This window comes from Tachysurus vachellii, chromosome 19 (genome assembly GCF_030014155.1).
Source record: "Tachysurus vachellii isolate PV-2020 chromosome 19, HZAU_Pvac_v1, whole genome shotgun sequence".
NCBI lineage: Eukaryota > Metazoa > Chordata > Actinopteri > Siluriformes > Bagridae > Tachysurus > Tachysurus vachellii.
The window spans coordinates 9,106,709-9,128,673 of record NC_083478.1 but is presented as its reverse complement, the minus strand read 5'-3'; the positions used below and the strand labels follow the sequence as shown (position 1 = coordinate 9,128,673).

The following is a 21,965-nucleotide window of genomic DNA, read 5'->3' as shown; positions in this document are numbered from 1 at the left end:
GGAACATGAAGAAACCTGTGCAGGTAAAAACTACAAAAGAGAATTAGAAAAGAGCTGAATAAATTAGACAGAGTTAAACAATCGGATAGCTTTCAGGAAGAAGAACCTGCGAAAGTTTTCCGTCTGCACTGATTGAATAAGAATCTGCTGCTCGTTGTACTTTGCAGAGTGCTGAATTCAGCATGGAGAGGATGATTGGGTTCAGCCCTTATGAGTTGGAAGTAAGGGTTATTTCCCACTGGCACCACTAAGCAGGTAGTAAAATAGCATTGTGGGTAATAAAACCAGAAAAGTTTAAACTAAAAATGCCAAGTTCACTCTCTCACTCTCACTCATTTTCTATCGCTTATCCGAACTACCTCGGGTCACTGGGAGCCTGTGCCTATCTCAGGCGTCATCGGGCATCAAGGCAGGATACACCCTGGACGGAGTGCCAACCCATCACAGGGCACACACACACACACACACTCTCATTCACTCACGCAATCACACACTACGGACAATTTACCAGAGATGCCAATCAACCTACCATGCATGTCTTTGGACCGGGGGAGGAAACGAAGTACCCAGAGGAAACCCCCGAGGCACAGGGAGAACATGCAAACTCCACACACACAAGGCGGAGGTGGGAATCGAACCCCCGACCCTGGAGGCATGAGGCGAATGTGCTAACCACTAAGCCACCGTGCCCCCCCGCCAAGTTCATTACAAAATAAATATTGGATAACTTTTAAGATCATGTGTTAATTATAAAGCTTAATGCACAAGTCCACAGCTGAGTTTTCATTTTAAACATGGTTTTTATATCATAGAATGCCGTAACAGATGTTTTAAGCTTCACTGATTTGTACAGGCTCTGAAAACAGCATATAATCTTAGTCTATATTACCTTATCCATCTCCATTTGTCACTATATACACACACAGGCACTTAGTCAAGAGAAGCTGATGACAAAATGAAAAGAGGAGGTCCCCGGCAAGTTTTTAATGCAGAGGTGGTCGCCTCCATTGACAGAGGAGCCTGTGAGCAGGCTGATTGAGTGTCTTTCCCACACTACTCTCCTATTCAGTGTGTAATATTCTCAAAAGGCTAAAATAATAGATATATGCCTGTAAGGTAGAGTCTGAATGTGAGACAACATCTGTACTTAGGCTAGTAGTGCCAGGTTAAGGGACTGAAAGGATGTTGTGAGGTGTTTTCAGTTGTAAGGAAATAAATCCTAATATAATCCATTATGTAGTTCTTAAAAACCAGATTGCATTATGAGAGGTAAATGGCTGGGGGTCAGAGGAGAAGGACCTTGAGCAAAAAGGGAGATTTCTTGTTTAGATATATATGTGGCTGAAATGAATAAAGTTCCTGCAAATGTTGGACCAGCACATGCTATTCTCAAGAAATGCGACAGCTGAGATTTAAGTAAAATCTCAATCCTGCAAAACCAAATGATTCATTTTATCCAGGTAATAAATATCCAAAACATATCCAATTTCATATAAAATGAATTCCAGACAGTGAATATTTTATTTGAAAAATAAAACTTTATTAACAAAGATATAAGAGCTTGCCCATACAAAAGGAATGATAAAAATATGTTAAAACACAAAACAAGTACATATATGCACACATTAGCATACACAGAAATACACACAAAGGATTGGATCCATCATTAAAAGTTTGCCTTAATTGTAATTTGCAAAAAGTGTACTGCATTTGCCACACAATGAGAAATATTCTCCAAAACACCTGGAAATACAACACAAATTCATAGATCTGATTTGCATACCATATAGACTCCACTGGAGTAAACTGTAATTAAACACACAGACATCACACAAACCATGTACTAACCTTTCACTCTAAAAAATAAAAGTAAAAAGAAGGTAATAAAAATGAGAAAATGGTACATGGGGGAAACATCACATTAAGAGCCAAAAAGCTATATATAATAAAGCCACAGTCTTTAAAGTTTTTCATCTCACTGACGAAACAAAAATCACAAGGTTTTACCAATCAATATGATAGCAAAACTTAAATCCTGGAAATTAATATCTCCTACTTTCTTGAGGGACATGAACGTCACTGTTCCTCAGGGATGGTCAGTCCTCCAAGGTTCTACCAGGGCCTCCAAACAGGTCTGGCAGGTTGAGCGGCACTGTTGTGTTTGGAACTGTGCACTGACGACCTATTGTTGAGCTCTGTGTTGGATCTCTGGTAGACCTCTTGGACCTCCTGGGAAGATTGTCCTCTGTTGGAGTGGATGTTAAGGAAATGTAGGGACTCCTTCCAGCACTGAGAGTAGCCTTGGTTATAGTCTCTCTGAGCCAGTGCTCCTGGAAGTCTCTGCTGCTGCTTCAGAAAGCTGACAGTCATTTCCAAGATGTCAGCTTTCTCCAACTTGGTGTTTGGGTCTTGGCTGTAGAGTTCCTTCTCCAACAGCTTCTTCAGCTGATCGATGCAATTGTTGATGCGGTCTCTACGCATTTTTTCTATCATTGGCTTTTTCAGCTGTAAGTAGAAAAGTCAGCATTTGGTTAGAACAAAATTTAAGACAGAACTTAAACAATCTAAAAATAGATTTTAAGTACAAAAGTTATAACAACTAAAAAGAAAAAAAAACTACCTTAAATTTGTCCTTTTCAGAAAATCTCTGATGGCCAAAGGTGGAAATTATAACTGAGCGTGGAGCCATGCTGGTCTCTGTCTCTTCCTGGGCTGCAAAGTGAGTTTCAGGACTTTGTGAGGGTCAGTGCCCTGTATTTATAGTTGGTCATTTCCATTACAAAGGCATGTGGCTTGTGCTGGATTGCTTTTCCCACACTCCTAGAGCAGAGGGGTTGGCTCACCACAACAATAGCAGACATTCACTTTATGGCTAGTCGGCTGCTTGTCTTCTGCTGGGTGAAAGTTTCCCAAGGCATCAGAGGCGTGCCGCTGGTATTATCTTTCTCACAGGTTCTGGGAATGTTTCTGGACATTTGGATGATTTCTAAAGATAAACAGGATTATTTTAAAGATTTCTGAATATACTCTCCATCTAGACTTGTGCTTATATGAACTAAATATAGGACTATTAGGACATTATATAGGACATATATATATATAGGACATTTTGTTCACGACTAGCTCTAGGTTTCTCTTTTTAATCAATTCAAGTATTGATGGTTTCATTTCTAGTGCATTTTTTCCCTGCTTGTGTGTATAATACCTGCTATATAAGATACAGTACCTCCATAAGTGCAATACAATTTTTAAGACCTAGTACGATTTTTAAAGTGAGACACCGAGAGCAAGAGCAGTAATTTCCTTTCATGTCCTATAGACTACAACATTCTAACACTTAGTTTACGGGAGCGTGACTAACACGTGGGTGTGATAATGGCACGTGGTTGTGATAATGGCACGTGGTTGAAGTGTGCACATTAAAGAGGCTCGAGCGCAACTTCAAACACAAAGCCTCATCAGTTTTACTCGCTTTATCTAGATTTGGCTACTAAAAAAAACAAAAAAAAACTTTGAACTAGTTGTTATTAGGCGGATTTTATAAACATATCTCTTGCCCCATAAGCATAATAAATATAGTATTAAATCATGCTTTTTACACCGCGCGAGACATTTAGGATACAAGGATAAAAGTTAGGGCTCTGTGACACTCACGTGCCTGCTTCCGGATCTGACACTCAGACAGGAAACTGTAAATTTTATAAACTATGCGCGGCACGAGTGGGGATTTAATGCAATAACACACGTTTGAGACAAATAACGCTAGGATTGTCTGAGCGCTTTTGTTTCGGCTCCATCGGTGATAGATTGCTGTTAAAAGTAGCACGTGCGAGTTGTGCTGCTGTTCAGGGATCCTGGCATCCGCCCTAAGACTTGTGCATGTGCCTCCCACGTGCCACCACACTGAACGTCTGCTTACTCATAGGGAGTCTTTTGTTTCACGTGAAGCACACACGGCTGTGTGGGAAAATTCTAGGCTTGCTGTTAAAGCTTTACTGTCCTGTGATTCATCACTACTATTGATCAAGATGCAAATTCACAATAAATTTTATAAACTTATCCAGAAGACAAATTAGTTTATCAGAATTCAGCACTCAGTTTGGTATTTGCCTGCGTATAGAAGGTGTAACCAAATAAAATAAGTTTGAATTGTATTTAAAAGTAGTGATCATTTGGTTCCAGTTTGATTGATAGAACTGCTTTAAATAATTAAGAATTATAATGAAACCTTGATATCGATATGGCATGGCGCATGCGTGTATGGCATGTTTATAGCATGCATGCTATAAACAGTTTAGAGATGCCAGTCAGCCCGTAACAATTGTGAGGCGGAAACTTGGGTGAAGAAACCCCTAAAACAGGGATCAGAATCAGCTGTTCGTGACTCAAAAGTACAGACATAAATAACATTATACTATACAAGACAAGATAATACAGACTATACAAGTGTGATACAATATAGATGAGTGTTAAATATGAATACAGAACATATTATGAGCACTTATGTGCATAAAGTGTGAGAAGTGCATGGTTGTGCAAATAACAATATTGTGCAATATTATGCATTTGTGCAGTATGCAGCAGCAGTAGTGTGTGTAACATATACGGATGATGTGATGACTGACAGTTCTGATAATGCAGTACTTGTAGATATGATAATACAAAAAGTCCACAGACACAGAGCAGGAATCAAACCCCATATGCTAACCACTAATCCACTTCTTATGGACACGTATGAGATAGATTGTATGAACAGTTATATACATACATATATGCGCCATTTTTATACACACACACACATATATATATATATATATATATATATATATATATATATATATATATATATATATATATATAGGATGTACTACATTAAAAGACAGCATGATTGTTCTCTTGCCGCCCCCACCCCCACCCCCATATTGGTCCTTATTATGCACAAACAACAGGTGGGTCATTCCAATGCCAAGGTCCTTTGTTGAAATTCTCAGTGTCACAGACTACAAAACCCCAGAAGCACACTAGTGCTTTGACTGATCCATCAGAAATGGTAACTGGTAAACTGTTTGGCTACATACACTATAAATGTCCAGGTGGATGCTTCAGGCCCAATCTGTATACACAAATGTAAATTTTCATTTGGAATTAATTTATTTACATAAAAATAAACAGTTTACATTAAACATATTTTTTAGGATACAGGTTAAATCATTGGTCAATTTGAGACCTTTTGAAGGTTTTTCCCCTGTTTAAATTTAAAATACACTTTATTGATTATATACTTTTGTGTTCAAACTGAAAGTGTAACCATAAAATGCAGTTGTGTAGAGACAACGATGTAGTGAGATTCCAAGAAGTCTGTGTGAGAAGCCGTTCTTCCCTTTCCCACAGTCTACCCTCAATAAGGAGACAAAAGAAGTGTGTCTTGTTACACATCACATTAGCCACGGTGTTAGATCTCCCTTTATTAAGGGAAGCTTTACACTGAAAGACCATCTGGACTCAGGGAGCTGATATGTTCCCAAGCCTTTCCCAAGATTTCTAACATTCTTTAATGACATATGCAGAGCTTTAAATACCAGACACAGTGTAATGGTTCTTTATATAAAATATGACAATGCTAAAAATGTTGTGAATTAAAGAAAATAGGATTAATATATTTATCTAAATTCTATATCATAAGGTTATTTTTAAATGCATTTAATCAGATCGTCATCTGAATTTATTCAGATTTGCAGAATTTGACCTTAATCTTAAATTAAACCAATGTAGTACAAATTACATAAACCTCACTCATTTCATACTATAATTCAGCACTTGTCAATGGATCTGAAAATATTGATTTCAAGAAAGTATTTATGCCATTTATATCATGAGGGTCAAACTTTTTGACCTGGGATACATAGCCAGAGCAGCAGTCTCAATCCGATGTACATTTCTTTTACTATTGGCTTTCTCAATCAGAAAAATGTATTCTTTAGTAATAGGTATTTAATGTTATAGTACCTGTACTAATAGTAACTTTTTTACTAATGTATAGGTAGATATACTGTTCAGTATGCCCTGTTGCAAATTAAAGTTATCATGGCATGATTATTACTTGGACAAAGTGTTCAATAAACCTAAAAGTTATTAAGATCTGAATAATTCTTTAATGTACTATGTAAACAGTTCCATCTATGTAATCTATCTATGTCAGTATGCATCTTATTTGTTGAAAGCACATGGTGGAAAGTTAGTGCACACACACTCATCTCATATTGGTCCGAAAGTGGTGGAATCTTCACTTTCCCACAAACTCTCTTCCATTCAACCAGCTGTCTACCTGCTGTCCAGAGATGGACTCATTGTTTCCTGAGTAATACACACTTCATTGAGCATGTGGTCAGTTCTCTGGTGTTTAGTCCCATCTGAGCTCTCTCATTGGCTGCAGACTGTGAGAACCTCCAGCAAACCCAGGACTCACACATTCATATGGAGATTAGAGAGTATAAATAGAGGAGGGAGTGAGAGAGAGCTCAGCACAGCTCAGATGTTCTCCTCACAGACAGCAACAGAAGAAACACAGCCATGGCTCCTACAATCACTGCATCAATCATCAACTCCAACCACCTTATTCCACTTACTAATAAGGTAAATATACTAAACCATGATATTGTGTACAGTGTCATTTCTGACTTGAACAACATTAGAATATTTATTTGGTCGAACAGAGTTTTAACAAATCTTTCTGTTGTGTCTGTAGCTGAGAAAGCCGATAGTGGAGAAGATGCGTAGAGAACGTATCAACAGCAGCATCGAGAAGCTCAAGTCTCTGCTGGGTGGAGAATTCCTAAAGCAACAGCCAGATTCCAGACAGGAGAAAGCCGACATCCTGGAGATGACACTTTGTTTCCTGAGACAGCAGCAGCAGCCACACAAGGAGTCGAGCTGCTCCACTGTAGCTGATGAAGGCTACAGCAGGTGTGTGCAGGAGGCCATCAACTTCCTGTCTCAGTGTCAAGTACACACTCAGTCCCAGAGAAGACTGCTGAGACACTTCCTCACCATGCAGCCTTCCATGGAGAAGAGCAGAAGTGTCGTTCCTCAGCTCAGCTCTCCAGCCTGCCAGATCAGCAGCAAAGAGGAGACTCCAGTCTGCAGTGGTCTCTGGAGACCCTGGTAGAGCCACATGGACACTTTACCATTAGGAAACTAGCTTACAAATGTCACATTGGCATTAACTACAATTTCCTAAATGTGTAATTTTACATGAACAGAATATAACAAGTTGCTTTCAGTTTTGGAAAGCATGTGTAGATGCTTACATCACTATGCATTTTGGAAACCAAGAAGAATTTTCTGCAAAGATTTTCTAAAATTGTAATGTAAAGAAATCCCACGTTGGGTATAAGGTCTCTGCATTTGCAGAATATTTGAAGTCTCATTTCATTCAATGAAAGCTTTTGCTTCTTCTTTTAATATAATTCTTACTGTGTAAGAAAGCATCTATATGAAATTCATACAGGTCATTAGGGATTTTATTTGAACAATTGATTGTTCTTTTATAATATATAGAAGTTATATAGAAGCTGTTTTACCATTTACAGTAAAATATCTCTGTATCCTGTACATCAGTAATAACATATGTATGTTTTGGCATGTTCTTTTTTCCTTTAGCTATATTAGCTGTGTGTTAATTGTGAAATTGCAGTTGTCCACCCTGGAAATAACTTGAATTAGGCTTCCTTGCAGGCCATAAATGTTGTCTTAATGCAAAGTCATTGTTTCAGTATATTCTATAAAATAAAATCTAATGATACAAATGACAATCTTCTTTGGTCATATTTCTATTTATACTAACTTTTATTTTCATTGCATGCAAATCCATTGAACACACAATATAAAATTTATAAATTGTATTCCTTCATATTCAAAACATATACATATAATTTTACCCCTCTAACTCCATCTGTAGTCATTTGCCAAGTCCCATCCACTAGCTAACTCTCTGTTATCACAGCAACGTCAGCAGGGGAAAGTGATACATGCTAACACATGCTTCCTCAGAGACACATCAAGCCAACCAATGCATCTTTGCAACTGCAAACACATCCTACATTACAAAGCAGCTGAAAATACTCCAGTTCTCCAGTCATGAGCACCCAGGCTCTTAGGACTGAATAGTGTCAGAACATTAATGCCATCCCTCTCACTCTTGGGTCAGGTTTGAGGGTTTGGATTTCTGATAGTCTGTAAATAGGGCTAATAATTTTCAAATACATCTATTGAGACAAATAATCCATCAGTATCATTGTAGAACATCAGTGCAAATTTTACCAAATACCAGAATAACAGTAGGTGGATAAAATACAAATACTAAAAACCTTTTACAGCCAGTTAAAGAACACAGTACAGTATATACATATAAATATATAGTGTAGTCACAAAAATCTGATAATATTCAACATTCACCTAAATAGTACCATCAGACTTGCTGTATTTCAACATTTTTATTTAAAGAAAAACTTTAATTTAGACTCAAAAGCAAATTTTTCATATTTTGTTTGCTTCTGTGCTGTCAAGAAAGTGATTTATAATTTCAAGTGAATCAAATGTTAAAGTCTAAAACTGTGAATGGAAAAGCTAACAAACAAACTGTCAGGGAACAGGGTTTGTCTTCACAGAAATAATTCAGACCCATATGCAGGAATAATATAAAAAAGGGGTTTATTAGGAAAATTACAAAAGGCTGGAAACACAAGGAACACAAAACAGAGAAACAACAACAACAACAACAACAACAACAACAACAACAACAACAAACCGAGTAAGAAAGCCAGGGACAACAAACAAGAGACAACACACAAAGCGACAAGACACAAGACAACTTGTATAAATAAGGAGAACAATCATTGAAACATAAGGAACAGGTGTGTGTGCAGAGGCAGGAACGGATTAAGGATAGGCTGGGGCAATCACAGGTGGGACAAGACACAAAACCTGCCAGAATGCCCCCCTTGTGACCAGGTAGGGAATAGTCTCAGCCATTTCTGACACAAACAAATTCGTTCTAATCCATACCCACTCCTTTATCAGCTAGGACAGCCCCACAGCCTCAGGTTACCATCTGTCTCAGCCAGTTGTCACCAGTGAGTCTGGTGTTCCAGGACTCATTGTCACACCTGATACCAAAGTCAGTACGTGATCCTGCTCAGGTCTAGACCCTAGACTCAAACCCACCACAGTAACTGTCTGTTCAGCCTGTTGCTGAAGTGCTTGTGAAGTTTGATGACTAAAAAGGAAAGACTCAGGAGGACATTATTCGCTCAGGTTATCAGACTCTTCAACACAGACATGTCCATCTTAAAGATTAGAATTCCATAAAGACTTGTTATTTCATTGACGTTCTGCACACAGAGCCCTTTTACTGTTACTACATGTAACACACATCACGTTTGGTACATCACTTTCCATTTTGTAACGATTGGTCTTTCTGTACTGTTACCATATTTAACATAACACATCGTGTTCTACGTAGCTTATTGCACATAAAAGAAGAAGAGAAAAAGAAGAACGGGGGCATAGAAGCCTTTATTATCACCACATATACATTACAGCACAGTGGAATACTTTTCTTCACATACCCCAACTGAGGAGGTTGGGGTCAGAGTACAGGGGCAGCTATGATACAGCGGGATATCCACTTTCTCACACACTCTATACCACACTCACCCATGTCAACTCATTATGGGTGTATTCCCACCTCATATCCACAGTTTATGCAGTTGGCTCCAGATCCACCATGACCTTGACCAGGATAAAGCAGTATTCTTAAACGCATCAAATGACTAACGCACCGTGAAGAAAATGTCTTGCATAACATCATTTTCTTGTGTGTTTCTCATAGTGTCTCTTGGACAGGTGTACTTAAACAAGTATGTACTCTTACTTAAGCATTCATCACTTTGGAGGGAATAGTGTAAAATTGGCTTAATTAGGATTTTTGCCATTTAACATTTGAAGGCGCAGAGAGAAAGTATGGCATATTTCCATCCTGAGAGCATGGCCAGTTTTGCTTTCTTGACCTTATGGTGCGTCATTTCATCCTGAACTTCTTCTTAACACATAAAATTATGCCGTGTTTGTTTCAATCAATGAGAGTGAGCTTATAGTGATTATGTCGTTTTGATTTATTTTCATAACATTTCTGCCAATAGAAATTCAGTTTCCTTAAAATACATTGATCACCTTCACTGAAGGCAAACTCACATCAGTTTCCACAATGGGGATTTCTACATTTAGAAATAACATTGCATTTTCTGCACAATCAAAAAAAGCAATTTCACTCCAAAGAAGATTGACATTATAGGGAATTTCACAGACATTTCATAATTAAATGTTTACATCATTCATTTTGCTTTATATAAAAGTGAACAAAAGCTTTAACTAAACTAAAGCAGAATTTTAATTGTATCGTAAATGTGGTAGACGTTAATACCGAATATTTCTTTCTGTATCGTTATACACTCAAAGTTTAAAACATCTATGAAGGATGCAATAGTTCTTCTTGCATAGTAAGAATATGGCAGAGTAATGAACAAATCTTCACAAATCTTCGCTTTTTCAGTATGAAAGCAAAAATAATAAACAATGAGTGTAATAATTCCTCTTGCATAAAAAGCGGTGGAATTGTTTCGAACAACTCAATAACTCAGAATTAAAAATACCTTCCTTTGCTTCCTCATAATGAAAGCAACTTATATTTTTCATATGAAAAACTGTAAAAACAGTTTAAAAAAAATTTAAATAAGCAGCAAACCATCTTGCATAGTAAGAATGTGGAAAAGTAATAAACAAAATCTTCACATGCTTTTCCAATATGAAAGCAACTTGTCATATTCTGTCCATGTAAAATTGGACAAAAATATTCATACACATTTAGGAAAATCATAGTTAATGCCAATGTGACATTTGTAAGCTAGTTTCCTAATGGTAAAGTGTCCATGTGGCTCTACCAGGGTCTCCAGAGACCACTGCAGACTGGAGTCTCCTCTTTGCTGCTGATCTGGCAGGCTGGAGAGCTGAGCTGAGGAACTACACTTCTGCACTTCTCCATGGAAGGCTGCATGGTGAGGAAGTGTCTCAGCAGTCTTCTCTGGGACTGAGTGTGTACTTGACACTGAGACAGGAAGTTGATGGCCTCCTGCACACACCTGCTGTAGCCTTCATCAGCTACAGTGGAGCAGCTCGACTCCTTGTGTGGCTGCTGCTGCTGTCTCAGGAAACAAAGTGTCATCTCCAGGATGTCGGCTTTCTCCTGTCTGGAATCTGGCTGTTGCTTTAGGAATTCTCCACCCAGCAGAGACTTGAGCTTCTCGATGCTGCTGTTGATACGTTCTCTACGCATCTTCTCCACTATCGGCTTTCTCAGCTACAGACACAACAGAAAGATTTGTTAAAACTCTGTTCGACCAAATAAATATTCAAATGTTGTTCAAGTCAGAAATGACACTGTACACAATATCATGGTTTAGTATATTTACCTTATTAGTAAGTGGAATAAGGTGGTTGGAGTTGATGATTGATGCAGTGATTGTAGGAGCCATGGCTGTGTTTCTTCTGTTGCTGTCTGTGAGGAGAACATCTGAGCTGTGCTGAGCTCTCTCTCACTCCATCCTCTATTTATACTCTCTAATCTCCATATGAATGTGTGAGTCCTGGGTCTGCTGGAGGTTCTCACAGTCTGCAGCCAATGAGAGAGCTTGGAAGGGACTAAACACCAGAGAACTGACCACATGCTCAGTGAAGTGTGTATTATTCAGGAATCAATGAGTCCATCTCTGGACAGCAGGTGTCTGAAAGGGAGTTCTATGGGAAAGTGGAGACCTCGACTGAAAACCAGCTTTCTCACATTATGAGCACGTGTCCATGCACAATGCACGTGTCACCACTTTCTTAAGTTCAGCTCACAGTTTAAAATGTTTTTTCATGAAAGAAACTATATTTTAATTTCTGAAACTTTTCCTCCATACTGCTTTCTCTAAAAATAGATATTTTGTGCATTTTATATGTTTCTAAATGCTATGATTTATTGTGCATGTACAATTCTGCAGGGCTGCATAGCCCTTTTTGTCACTCTTTCCTACAGGCAGAAATTTCACTGTGTATTTCAGGAATCTTTAACTTCATACAAAACTGGTTTATCAATTACTGTTGATCTCAGTCTCTTTGATAAGGCTAATTGTATGTTTTCCCACAAGTGAAGTGCACATATCTATACAAACTGTCTGATCCTGAGAGTTTTTTCTGAGTTCTTTAGACACATGGTCCACTTATTAAGGCACACGTCTATTCAGCTCTTAAGAGAGTGTGGGAAAGCTCTGGAGACTGCAGTCTCTGTCCTGTATTATTCATCTGGGACCAACTTTAGTTGTATGCACACTTTATGTACTTACTGCTCTAGTGATAAATCCTGATAAACGTCTTGCTAAAGTCCTGCAAGAACATGAAGATTATCATTTATACAATATCTTGCAATAAAAACAGCTATTTCTTTTCCTTTCTTTTCTATTCCTCAAATCTGTCCGTCTTCAATGTGTCTTTAAAGTAACTTCAAATAGTTACTCATAAGCTAATTAATTATGGATTTAAATTTTTGCTTCAAAACATTTGACTGAAGATATTTGCACACATGTATACTGTGAATCTTAAACTTAACATCAGAATATTCACTTTTCAACACACACACACACACACACACACACACACACACATGCACAGAAATAGAGAGAGAGAGCTGTCCACCTGCTGTCCAGAGATGGACTCATTGTTTCCTGAGTAATACGCACTTCATTGAGCATATGGTAAGTCCTCTGGTCTTTTGTCTCCTCCCAACTCTCTCATTGGCTGCAGACTGTGAGAACCTCCAGCAAACCCAGGACTCACACATTCATATGGAGATTAGAAAGTATAAATAGAGGAGGGAGTGAGAGAGAGCTCAGCACAGCTCAGATGTTCTCCTCACAGACAGCAACAGAAGAAACACAGCCATGGCTCCTACAATAACTGCATCAATCATCAACTCCAACCACCTTATTCCACTTACTAATAAGGTAAATATACTAAACCATGATATTGTGTACAGTGTCATTTCTGACTTGAACAACATTAGAATATTTATTTGGTCGAACAGAGTTTTAACAAATCTTTCTGTTGTGTCTGTAGCTGAGAAAGCCGATAGTGGAGAAGATGCGTAGAGAACGTATTAACAGCAGCATCGAGAAGCTCAAGTCTCTGCTGGGTGGAGAATTCCTAAAGCAACAGCCAGATTCCAGACAGGAGAAAGCCGACATCCTGGAGATGACACTTTGTTTCCTGAGACAGCAGCAGCAGCCACACAAGGAGTCGAGCTGCTCCACTGTAGCTGATGAAGGCTACAGCAGGTGTGTGCAGGAGGCCATCAACTTCCTGTCTCAGTGTCAAGTACACACTCAGTCCCAGAGAAGACTGCTGAGACACTTCCTCACCATGCAGCCTTCCACGGAGAAGAGCAGAAGTGTCGTTCCTCAGCTCAGTTCTCCAGCCTGCCAGATCATCAGCAAAGAGGAGACTCCAGTCTGCAGTGGTCTCTGGAGACCCTGGTAGAGCCACGTGGACACTTTACCATTAGGAACCTAGCTTACAAATGCCACATTGGCATTAACTACAATTTCCTAAATGTGTATGAATATTCTTGTCCAATTTTACATAGACAGAATATGGCAAGTTGCTTTCATATTGGAAAAGCATGTGAAGATTTTGTTTATTACTTTTCCACATTCTTACTATGCAAGATGGTTTGCTGCTTATTTCAAATATATATATTTTTTAAACTTTGATGTTTTTACAGTTTTTCATATGAAAAATATGACAAGTTGCTTTCATTATGAGGAAGCAAAAGAAGGTATTTTTTAATTCAGAATTACTGAGCTGCAAAACCATCTTCTTATTATGCAAGAGGAATTATTACACTCATTGAGAGAGTTTATTATCGAAACCCATATTGGGGATAAATGCTCTGTATTTGCAGAATGTTTGAATATTCAAGCAATCAAACCTTTACTAGTTTTTATATGACCTCACTTACTGTGTAAGAAAATACTAATTTGGGCCCCTGAGAGCAAAATGTCTGTGACATTTCCTAATCTATTTGTACTCCAGTGGAGTAAGATGCTATACTTAATGAGTTCATTATCCTTTTTAAATTTTCAAACTGGAAGTTACTTTGCCTTCAGTAAAGGCGTTGGATGTTATGTTACTCCATTATGAGTACACAAAGAGATACTGAAAATAAACTGCAATGATGCAATCAAAATAATGTCTATGAATTATTCTGTTTTTTTCTTCGATTGACATTTTTCAATCACTCACTCACATACATTTGTGTGGTCCTTACCATCACTACAGAATTTAGAATTGTTCAAGATCTTTTGTTCTTGGAAGGGTTTGCAATAATCTTCTGATCTTCATGTCCACATTAATCCAACTTATACATTTAGCTTTATCATTATATACAGTACATAGAACACACATGTTATACAGTACTAAATTCATGTTAGAGCCTGTGTTACTAAATATATCTATGAAATATATGTCTATTTCATACAACTGAACATTGTGAAGAATGCAGTCTAATCTATCTCAGTAAATTAAGGTAAAGACCCAAAGTTCATGCTGTTCATCTAAACATCCTAAACACATACTGTACATGACTCCAGAAATCAATAAACTGAAACATATAATAAAGTTGCTATTTATTTCTGGGTTGTTAATTATTAAAACATTTAAGTTTATAATCCACATCCTTTAAGGTTAACTGGAAAATAGTTGTGCTATGTGATTTATATTTACATTTATGGCATTTGACAGATGCCTTTATCCAGAGTGACTTACATTTCATCTTATTTTACACAACTGAGTAATTGAGGGTTAAGGGCCTTTCTCAGGGGCCCAGCAGTGGCAACTTGGTAGACCTGGGATTCAAACTCAACCTTCCAATCAGCAGTACAACACCTTAACCACAAGCCTAGCACATCATATGATGATGTGATAGCTATGGATCACAGGAGATGTCATCTAATACAGAGACCTCATGTTTGAATGGAAAACCATGTATAAACCACATAATACACAAAGATATTGCATGATTAGATCAGATTAGATTAGATTACATTGGATTAAACATTTTAGTAATTGTGCAGACTACATGTACAGGGCCAATGAAATGCAGTTAGCATCTAAACAGAATTGCTAATACTAATAAAGATATATGTCATAGCCATGTTGAAATTACAGTGGGTTGCCCAGTGGTTTTGGTACTGTAAGCTGTGATTGTTGTTTTCAGAGCAGGACTTAGTGTATAGTTCATGCTGCTTCCTTGTACATACAGACCAGACAGCCGTAAGCCATCAGTGCATTAACAACAGGCGTGTGTCTCTGTGATTGATTTTAACCATCAGCTAATGGTCAAAAACCAACAGCACACTACTTTTCAGCTCTCATTTCATGAATGAGGTAAGTGTTAGAATGCTCTAGAAAGTGTGGTCTTAGTACTACAGTTAAGAGACATAAAGCTGCCTGTTATTCCTATTTTACTACACTTAAATATCCAACCTAGATTCTGTACTGTTGAATATTTTTTATTCCAGTAGGCCATCATTTATGTGAAAATGAATGATAAACTGTGTTGGGTTTAAATTAATATTGGTATAAATTTAGTCATTCTCCTAGATTTTTTAAATTGTAAAATTAAAATGTATCAACAAAACATTTTTAACAATGATTATTAATGCCCCGGCAACACTGCTTTTTCTGTACATCAGGAAGAGATATTTACATCTGTACATAAACAAAGCAGAACTCATATGCATCATATGCATTTCAGTTCATAGGAGCTACATATGGCTATACTTTATTTGAAAATAGGAAGAATTTTTTTTAATAAAATATATGATTCTGAACATCAAACTTCAGAATGTCAGTATCTCCACTTTCTCACACACTTCTCTCTAACACACACACACACACACACACACACACACACACACACACACACACACACACACACACACACAGAGCTGCTCAGTAGTAAAAAAAAACGTTTCAGTCACATGCTCATTTAAGTGTGTACTAATCAGAAAACAATAAGACCATCTCATAGCAGCAGATGCACAGCTTTGTGTGTTGTAGTGAGTGTGTGCATCACTATAACATACACAGGGTACGAGTATTTAAAAATGAGCTTCATATCCAACATATTTGTGAACTTTTTCTTTTTTTTACAATAGAAAGGAACATTCTTGAAAAATCTTAGTGTCTAAAAAGAATTTTCATGGCACGTTGGGTAACCTGAATACCACCAGGACCATCACCAGCACCATTGTTACAGCATTGACTGCATGAAGTGTGCATACAATTGAAGTCAGTCCTGGCCAAATAATACAGGACTGAGACTGCACACTCCAGAGCTTTTCCACACTCTCCCCAATCACAACCTCAGCAACAAATAGACGTGTGCCTCATTAAATGCAGCAGATGTACCCACAGGAAAAACTCTCAGAATTAGACATTTACAATTTTGGCATTTGGCAGACACTCTTCTCCAGTGTGAATTACAGACATCTCATTTATACACCTGTAGACTTGAGGGTTACAGGCCTTGATTCTCACCATATACTTTCTACAAATGTGTTCATTTTACTTGGTTGTTAACTTTGCAAGCCTAAAATTACCATCTTCACTCAGATCATTTTTTGTGTATTTACCCAAATAGGTTGGAATTATATTACTGCCAATCATTTGGATCTGCTTGATGAAAACACTGAACTTTAATGGAACTGGATCCTACACAGAAGTGTTTGATTAACTGCAGAATTTCTCATATTCTTTTCACTCTTTAAATCAATCTATCTTTATAAACAGACATTTAACCACATTTGTTAAATATAAACTATGTGAGTGACGCATGTCTTGGCATGTCATGGCACGCGCCTTATCCATGTAATATCAAGTGAGAGAGCCATTTTTCAGTCGAGGTTTCCACTTTCCCATAGAACTCCCTTTCAGACACCTGCTGTCCAGAGATGGACTCATTGTTTCCTGAATAATACACACTTCACTGAGCATGTGGTCAGTTCTCTGGTCTTTAGTCCCTTCCAAGCTCTCTCATTGGCTGCGGACTGTGAGAACCTCCAGCAGACCCAGGACTCACACATTCATATGGAGATTAGAGAGTATAAATAGAGGAGGGAGTGAGAGAGAGCTCAGCACAGCTCAGATGTTCTCCTCACAGACAGCAACAGAAGAAACACAGCCATGGCTCCTACAATCACTGCATCAATCATCAACTCCAACAACCTTATTCCACTTACTAATAAGGTAAATATACTAAACCATGATATTATGTACAGTGTCATTTCTGATTTGAACAACATTTGAATATTTATTTGGCCGAACATAATTTTAACAAATCGTTCTGTTGTGTCTGTAGCTGAGAAAGCCGATAGTGGAGAAGATGCGTAGAGAACGTATCAACAGCAGCATCGAGAAGCTCAAGTCTCTGCTGGGTGGAGAATTCCTAAAGCAACAGCCAGATTCCAGACAGGAGAAAGCCGACATCCTGGAGATGACACTTTGTTTCCTGAGACAGCAGCAGCAGCCACACAAGAGGCTGAGCTGATGAAGGCTACAGCAGGTGTGTGCAGGAAGCCATCAACGTCCTGTCACAGTGTCAAGCACACACATTGGCATTAACTATGTTTTCCTAAATGTGTCCTAATATTTTTGTCCAATCTTACATGGACAGAATATGACACGTTTCTTTCATATTGGAAAAGCATGTGAACATTTTTTTTATTACTGTGCCTCAAACTTTCTATGCAGGAACTACTGCATACGTCTGACATTTTTTTTTTTACTTTGATTGTATAAGTAAAGCTCATATTGAGCAACAAAATACTGCATTTGCAATAGGTTTACAAATGACCTTTTTAATGTTGCATTGACATTAACATTTTGTTTGCAAAATCTAAGTTGCTTTCATTGAAAGAAAACATATGTAGATTTTTCTAAATTTTTGAAACCATTCTATTTTCTTCCAATGCCAGAAGAATGATTATATTCATCAAGTTTTGAGTGCATTACTAAAACCCATGTTGGGTGTAAACTTTCTGCCACAGTGCCTTGGGGATTGTTTAACTGTTTGATTGTTTGGATTAAACTTTTAACTGAAAAAAGTAGTTCAAGCTTTTATTAGAAGTTATTTGCTTTCAGTGAAGGCCATGTACTGTATCATGTGAATGTGAATTTGCCAAAATAATGAAAATAAATTCTAATAGTACAATCAATATGGTCTTTGAATGATTATTTCTTATTGAACCACCAATTTTTTTATAAATAATAAACATTTTTTATTTAGAAGAGTGTTTCTATGGTTACAAGTAAAGTCTGTAATTATTTTAAGGATGCTCGAAGAAGCATGTCCACTGCTGCATACTCTGTCACCTTTCATATGAAAACAATTGTTGGTTTCTTTTATTCTTTATAAGTTTACACTGACTTAAAATTTGTCATTGCAATTTTTAAGTTAGAGCAAGATTTAGATGTGGGAAATTATCAACAGGGCTGTGCTGCAAGTTATAAAGAGCAGCAAGTTCAAATTTAAATTAAAATCCGTAAACAAACCATTTTGAGTTTTAAAATGCACTTGTCGCCGACAGCTAGTTTGTGTTTTCTGATCTCTATTCATAGTTATAAATGCAGTTATAGTTATAGGTGGTTATAGATGTCATTGGTGTTTAAGGTCATAAATATTTTACCATCATGAGCTCTCAGACCACTTGTTCATGCTTCAACTAATTGCAAATTCAGAGTGATCAATTGTCAAATAACAAAAGGGTCTAGGGAAAAAAAAAGAAACCAACATGGAGAACATGCTTTATTTAAACTAACCACTTACTGTATAGCTCTCATGTAAGTATAGTAGTTGGCATATAAAATACATGCATATCTTAATACTGCCTAACTGCTTAATCTCAACAGCATAATTGGTATTGCCACAATTGCAAGCAAATATAAAACGGACTGAGACTACTTTGAAAGGAAAAACGTGGATTGCAAAGTTTTGTGGAAACACAAAACTGGACTGAGATCAGCTCTAGATGTGATGGAGTACAGTTTGCTTGTCCATCTGCTGTGTTTATACAGGCACAAAAATACACAGTCATTAATCCTTAATCAAAATACAAAAATTAGACCAAGTGTGAACATGTTAGGTGATGTTTAAATGATATACAGTGATGTTTAAAGATGTTTCTCCACAGTCAAAATTTCTATTTTGGTACACATTTTATACCAGATCCCCTTCCTGACAAAGTCCTACCCAATTTTCCAAGTTTGTGACTGAGATTGAAAGTGGAATTTTCTTGTGTCACAGAAGCCTATCCATTTGTTCTACAGAGGCCCAAAAAAGCACCCATTCACAGTGAGCATATTGATTGTCAACCATCTGACAGTTTATTTTCAGAATTTTTTTGTTGTAAGAATGATTTTGTGCACTTACAAATAAATAAACACATCATCCAAGACCTTCACAGAAGGCAAACTCAGGACCTTTCCAGTCTGGAAAAATTGACATCTGCAGTTAAATCACCAAAGAATTTAATATAAGAGCTAATGTAGCTGGATTAATTATATTCTCAAGAATAAAAAAAGGTGTTTTGAAAATCATAAATGCTTACAGTCACAATGTTCCAGTTGCATGGCACTGGAGTGGAAAGCACTGGTTTAAAAATATCACAGATATTGTACACTTAACTATTTATAATAAATCTGAATAACAGATGAAATAAACTAAACTAGACTAAAATCATTTGACACGATTTAAGTAGAGAATTCTTATACAATAAGAGTTCATATAAAAAGCATTAGCAAGTGGTTTCTTAAACAGAAACATAAAATATTTTAGGATATGTTCTTCTTGCATACTTAGAATGTGCAATTTTTTCAAGTTTCACAAAACATAGTGATGTAAACATCTACACATGCTTTCCAATAAGGAAAGCAACTTGCCATATTCTGTCCATGTAAAATTGGACAAAAATATTCATACACATTATGGAAAACCTAGTTAATGCCAATGTGACATTTGTAAGCTAGTTTCCTAATGGTAAAGTGTCCATGTGGCTCTACCAGGGTCTCCAGAGACCACTGCAGACTGGAGTCTCCTCTTTGCTGCTGATCTGGCAGGCTGGAGAACTGAGCTGAGGAACGACACTTCTGCTCTTCTCCATGGAAGGCTGCATGGTGAGGAAATGTCTCAGCAGTCTTCTCTGGGACTGAGTGTGTACTTGACACTGAGACAGGAAGTTGATGGCCTCCTGCACACACCTGCTGTAGCCTTCATCAGCTACAGTGGAGCAGCTCGACTCCTTGTGTGGCTGCTGCTGCTGTCTCAGGAAACAAAGTGTCATCTCCAGGATGTCGGCTTTCTCCTGTCTGGAATCTGGCTGTTGCTTTAGGAATTCTCCACCCAGCAGAGACTTGAGCTTCTCGATGCTGCTGTTGATACGTTCTCTACGCATCTTCTCCACTATCGGCTTTCTCAGCTACAGACACAACAGAAAGATTTGTTAAAACTCTGTTCGACCAAATAAATATTCAAATGTTGTTCAAATCAGAAATGACACTGTACACAATATCATGGTTTAGTATATTTACCTTATTAGTAAGTGGAATAAGGTTGTTGGAGTTGATGATTGATGCAGTGATTGTAGGAGCCATGGCTGTGTTTCTTCTGTTGCTGTCTGTGAGGAGAACATCTGAGCTGTGCTGAGCTCTCTCTCACTCCCTCCTCTATTTATACTCTCTAATCTCCATATGAATGTGTGAGTCCTGGGTTTGCTGGAGGTTCTCACAGTCTGCAGCCAATGAGAGAGCTTGGAAGGGACTAAGGAACAGCAAGCTGCCACATGCTCAATAATTACTTAGAAAACAATGAATCTTTCTTAAGAGAGCAGGTGAAGAGTCTTAAGAAGATGGTAATAAAGCACTCAGTGGATTTGATTGTGGGAAACCAGTGATCTTGCAGGATTTTTAAATTGCTGCTTGATAGCAGTGTTCAATTATGAATTCTTACATTAAAACAATTGACTAAAATTGAGACAGATGTACTAAAATATAGTCTATCTATCTATCTATCTATCTATCTATCTATCTATCTATCTATCTATCTATCTATCTATCTATCTATCTATTCCATAATATTTTACATTTAGATTTTCATGTACAAGATTTTTTTTGTTTCAGTACAAATTCTTCATAATAAATGAATCCTTTTACTTTTCAGTTCCTTCAAATGTATTACGACTTTGGAAACTTTCCCTCTTTCAGCACAACCAGACTTTTTGAAACCCATCGGCCTCCTAAAGACACACAGCTGTCTGGCCTGCTGTCTACCCCTTGTTCATATGCTCCTCTTTCAGCAGCGGGAACGTGGGAGCGGTGCTGCAACACCACTTCCCACACTTCTAGATTCATGACATTGAAACTGAACACAAAGAAAGTGTGGCCCACTAGACAAAGCTAAACAGTAAACCCCCCCATTCCAGACCTCCAGGCCAGCCATCTGGAGTGGTTTCTTCAGTTATTACCCACAGACTACACAATCTGCACTCAGTATGAGGGACTCAGATATCTTTAAACATCAGCCTGTGTTAATAAGAACTGGTTTGCAGTAAACAGTTATATATTCTATAACAGCTACCTTGACGGTGGTAAAAAAAAAATCATTTTTCATTACGCTTTATATTTCTTGATCCTTGTACTTCACTGTAACTTTGGACAAATGTTTGACTTGCTCAGATCTTTTCCCACAGCACATCACTGACAACATGAATTACCTCTGTGTTTCACAACACTAAGAGCTGCTTTGCCAACAATGATTTTAA

At 37.6% G+C, this 21,965-nt stretch overlaps 5 protein-coding genes and 1 pseudogene across 5 annotated transcripts; 3 read left to right on the top strand and 3 right to left on the bottom strand.

The window, feature by feature from the left end:
• Nucleotides 1–1,902: 1,902 nt before the first annotated feature.
• Nucleotides 1,903–2,910, bottom strand: her12 (hairy-related 12). Its single transcript, XM_060894065.1, has 2 exons — nt 2,621–2,910; nt 1,903–2,505 (listed from the first exon to the last, which is right to left on the bottom strand). Exons 1-2 carry the CDS (start codon nt 2,687–2,689, stop codon nt 2,113–2,115), a joined length of 462 nt encoding a protein of 153 aa, XP_060750048.1. The 5' UTR covers nt 2,690–2,910; the 3' UTR covers nt 1,903–2,112.
• Nucleotides 2,911–6,423: 3,513 nt separating this feature from the next.
• Nucleotides 6,424–7,630, top strand: LOC132862172 (transcription factor HES-5-like). Its single transcript, XM_060894064.1, has 2 exons — nt 6,424–6,633; nt 6,746–7,630. The coding sequence occupies exons 1-2, from the start codon at nt 6,571–6,573 to the stop codon at nt 7,163–7,165; spliced, it is 483 nt and encodes a 160-aa protein (XP_060750047.1). The 5' UTR covers nt 6,424–6,570; the 3' UTR covers nt 7,166–7,630.
• Nucleotides 7,631–10,969: 3,339 nt separating this feature from the next.
• LOC132862322 (transcription factor HES-5-like) lies at nt 10,970–11,646 on the bottom strand. The gene is made up of 2 exons (XM_060894287.1): nt 11,526–11,646; nt 10,970–11,413 (listed from the first exon to the last, which is right to left on the bottom strand). The coding sequence occupies exons 1-2, from the start codon at nt 11,586–11,588 to the stop codon at nt 10,994–10,996; spliced, it is 483 nt and encodes a 160-aa protein (XP_060750270.1). The 5' UTR covers nt 11,589–11,646; the 3' UTR covers nt 10,970–10,993.
• Nucleotides 11,647–12,305: 659 nt separating this feature from the next.
• On the top strand, nt 12,306–14,122 carry LOC132862498 (transcription factor HES-5-like; annotated as a pseudogene).
• A 3,179-nt stretch (nt 14,123–17,301) lies between these two features.
• Nucleotides 17,302–17,899, top strand: LOC132862460 (transcription factor HES-5-like). The gene is given in 3 exon segments (XM_060894488.1): nt 17,302–17,397; nt 17,510–17,692; nt 17,694–17,899. Coding segments are annotated over 3 exon segments (339 nt in total). The 5' UTR covers nt 17,302–17,334; the 3' UTR covers nt 17,787–17,899.
• A 1,703-nt stretch (nt 17,900–19,602) lies between these two features.
• Nucleotides 19,603–20,925, bottom strand: LOC132862309 (transcription factor HES-5-like). Its single transcript, XM_060894271.1, has 2 exons — nt 20,737–20,925; nt 19,603–20,624 (listed from the first exon to the last, which is right to left on the bottom strand). The coding sequence occupies exons 1-2, from the start codon at nt 20,797–20,799 to the stop codon at nt 20,205–20,207; spliced, it is 483 nt and encodes a 160-aa protein (XP_060750254.1). The 5' UTR covers nt 20,800–20,925; the 3' UTR covers nt 19,603–20,204.
• Between the last annotated feature and the right edge of the window lie 1,040 nt (nt 20,926–21,965).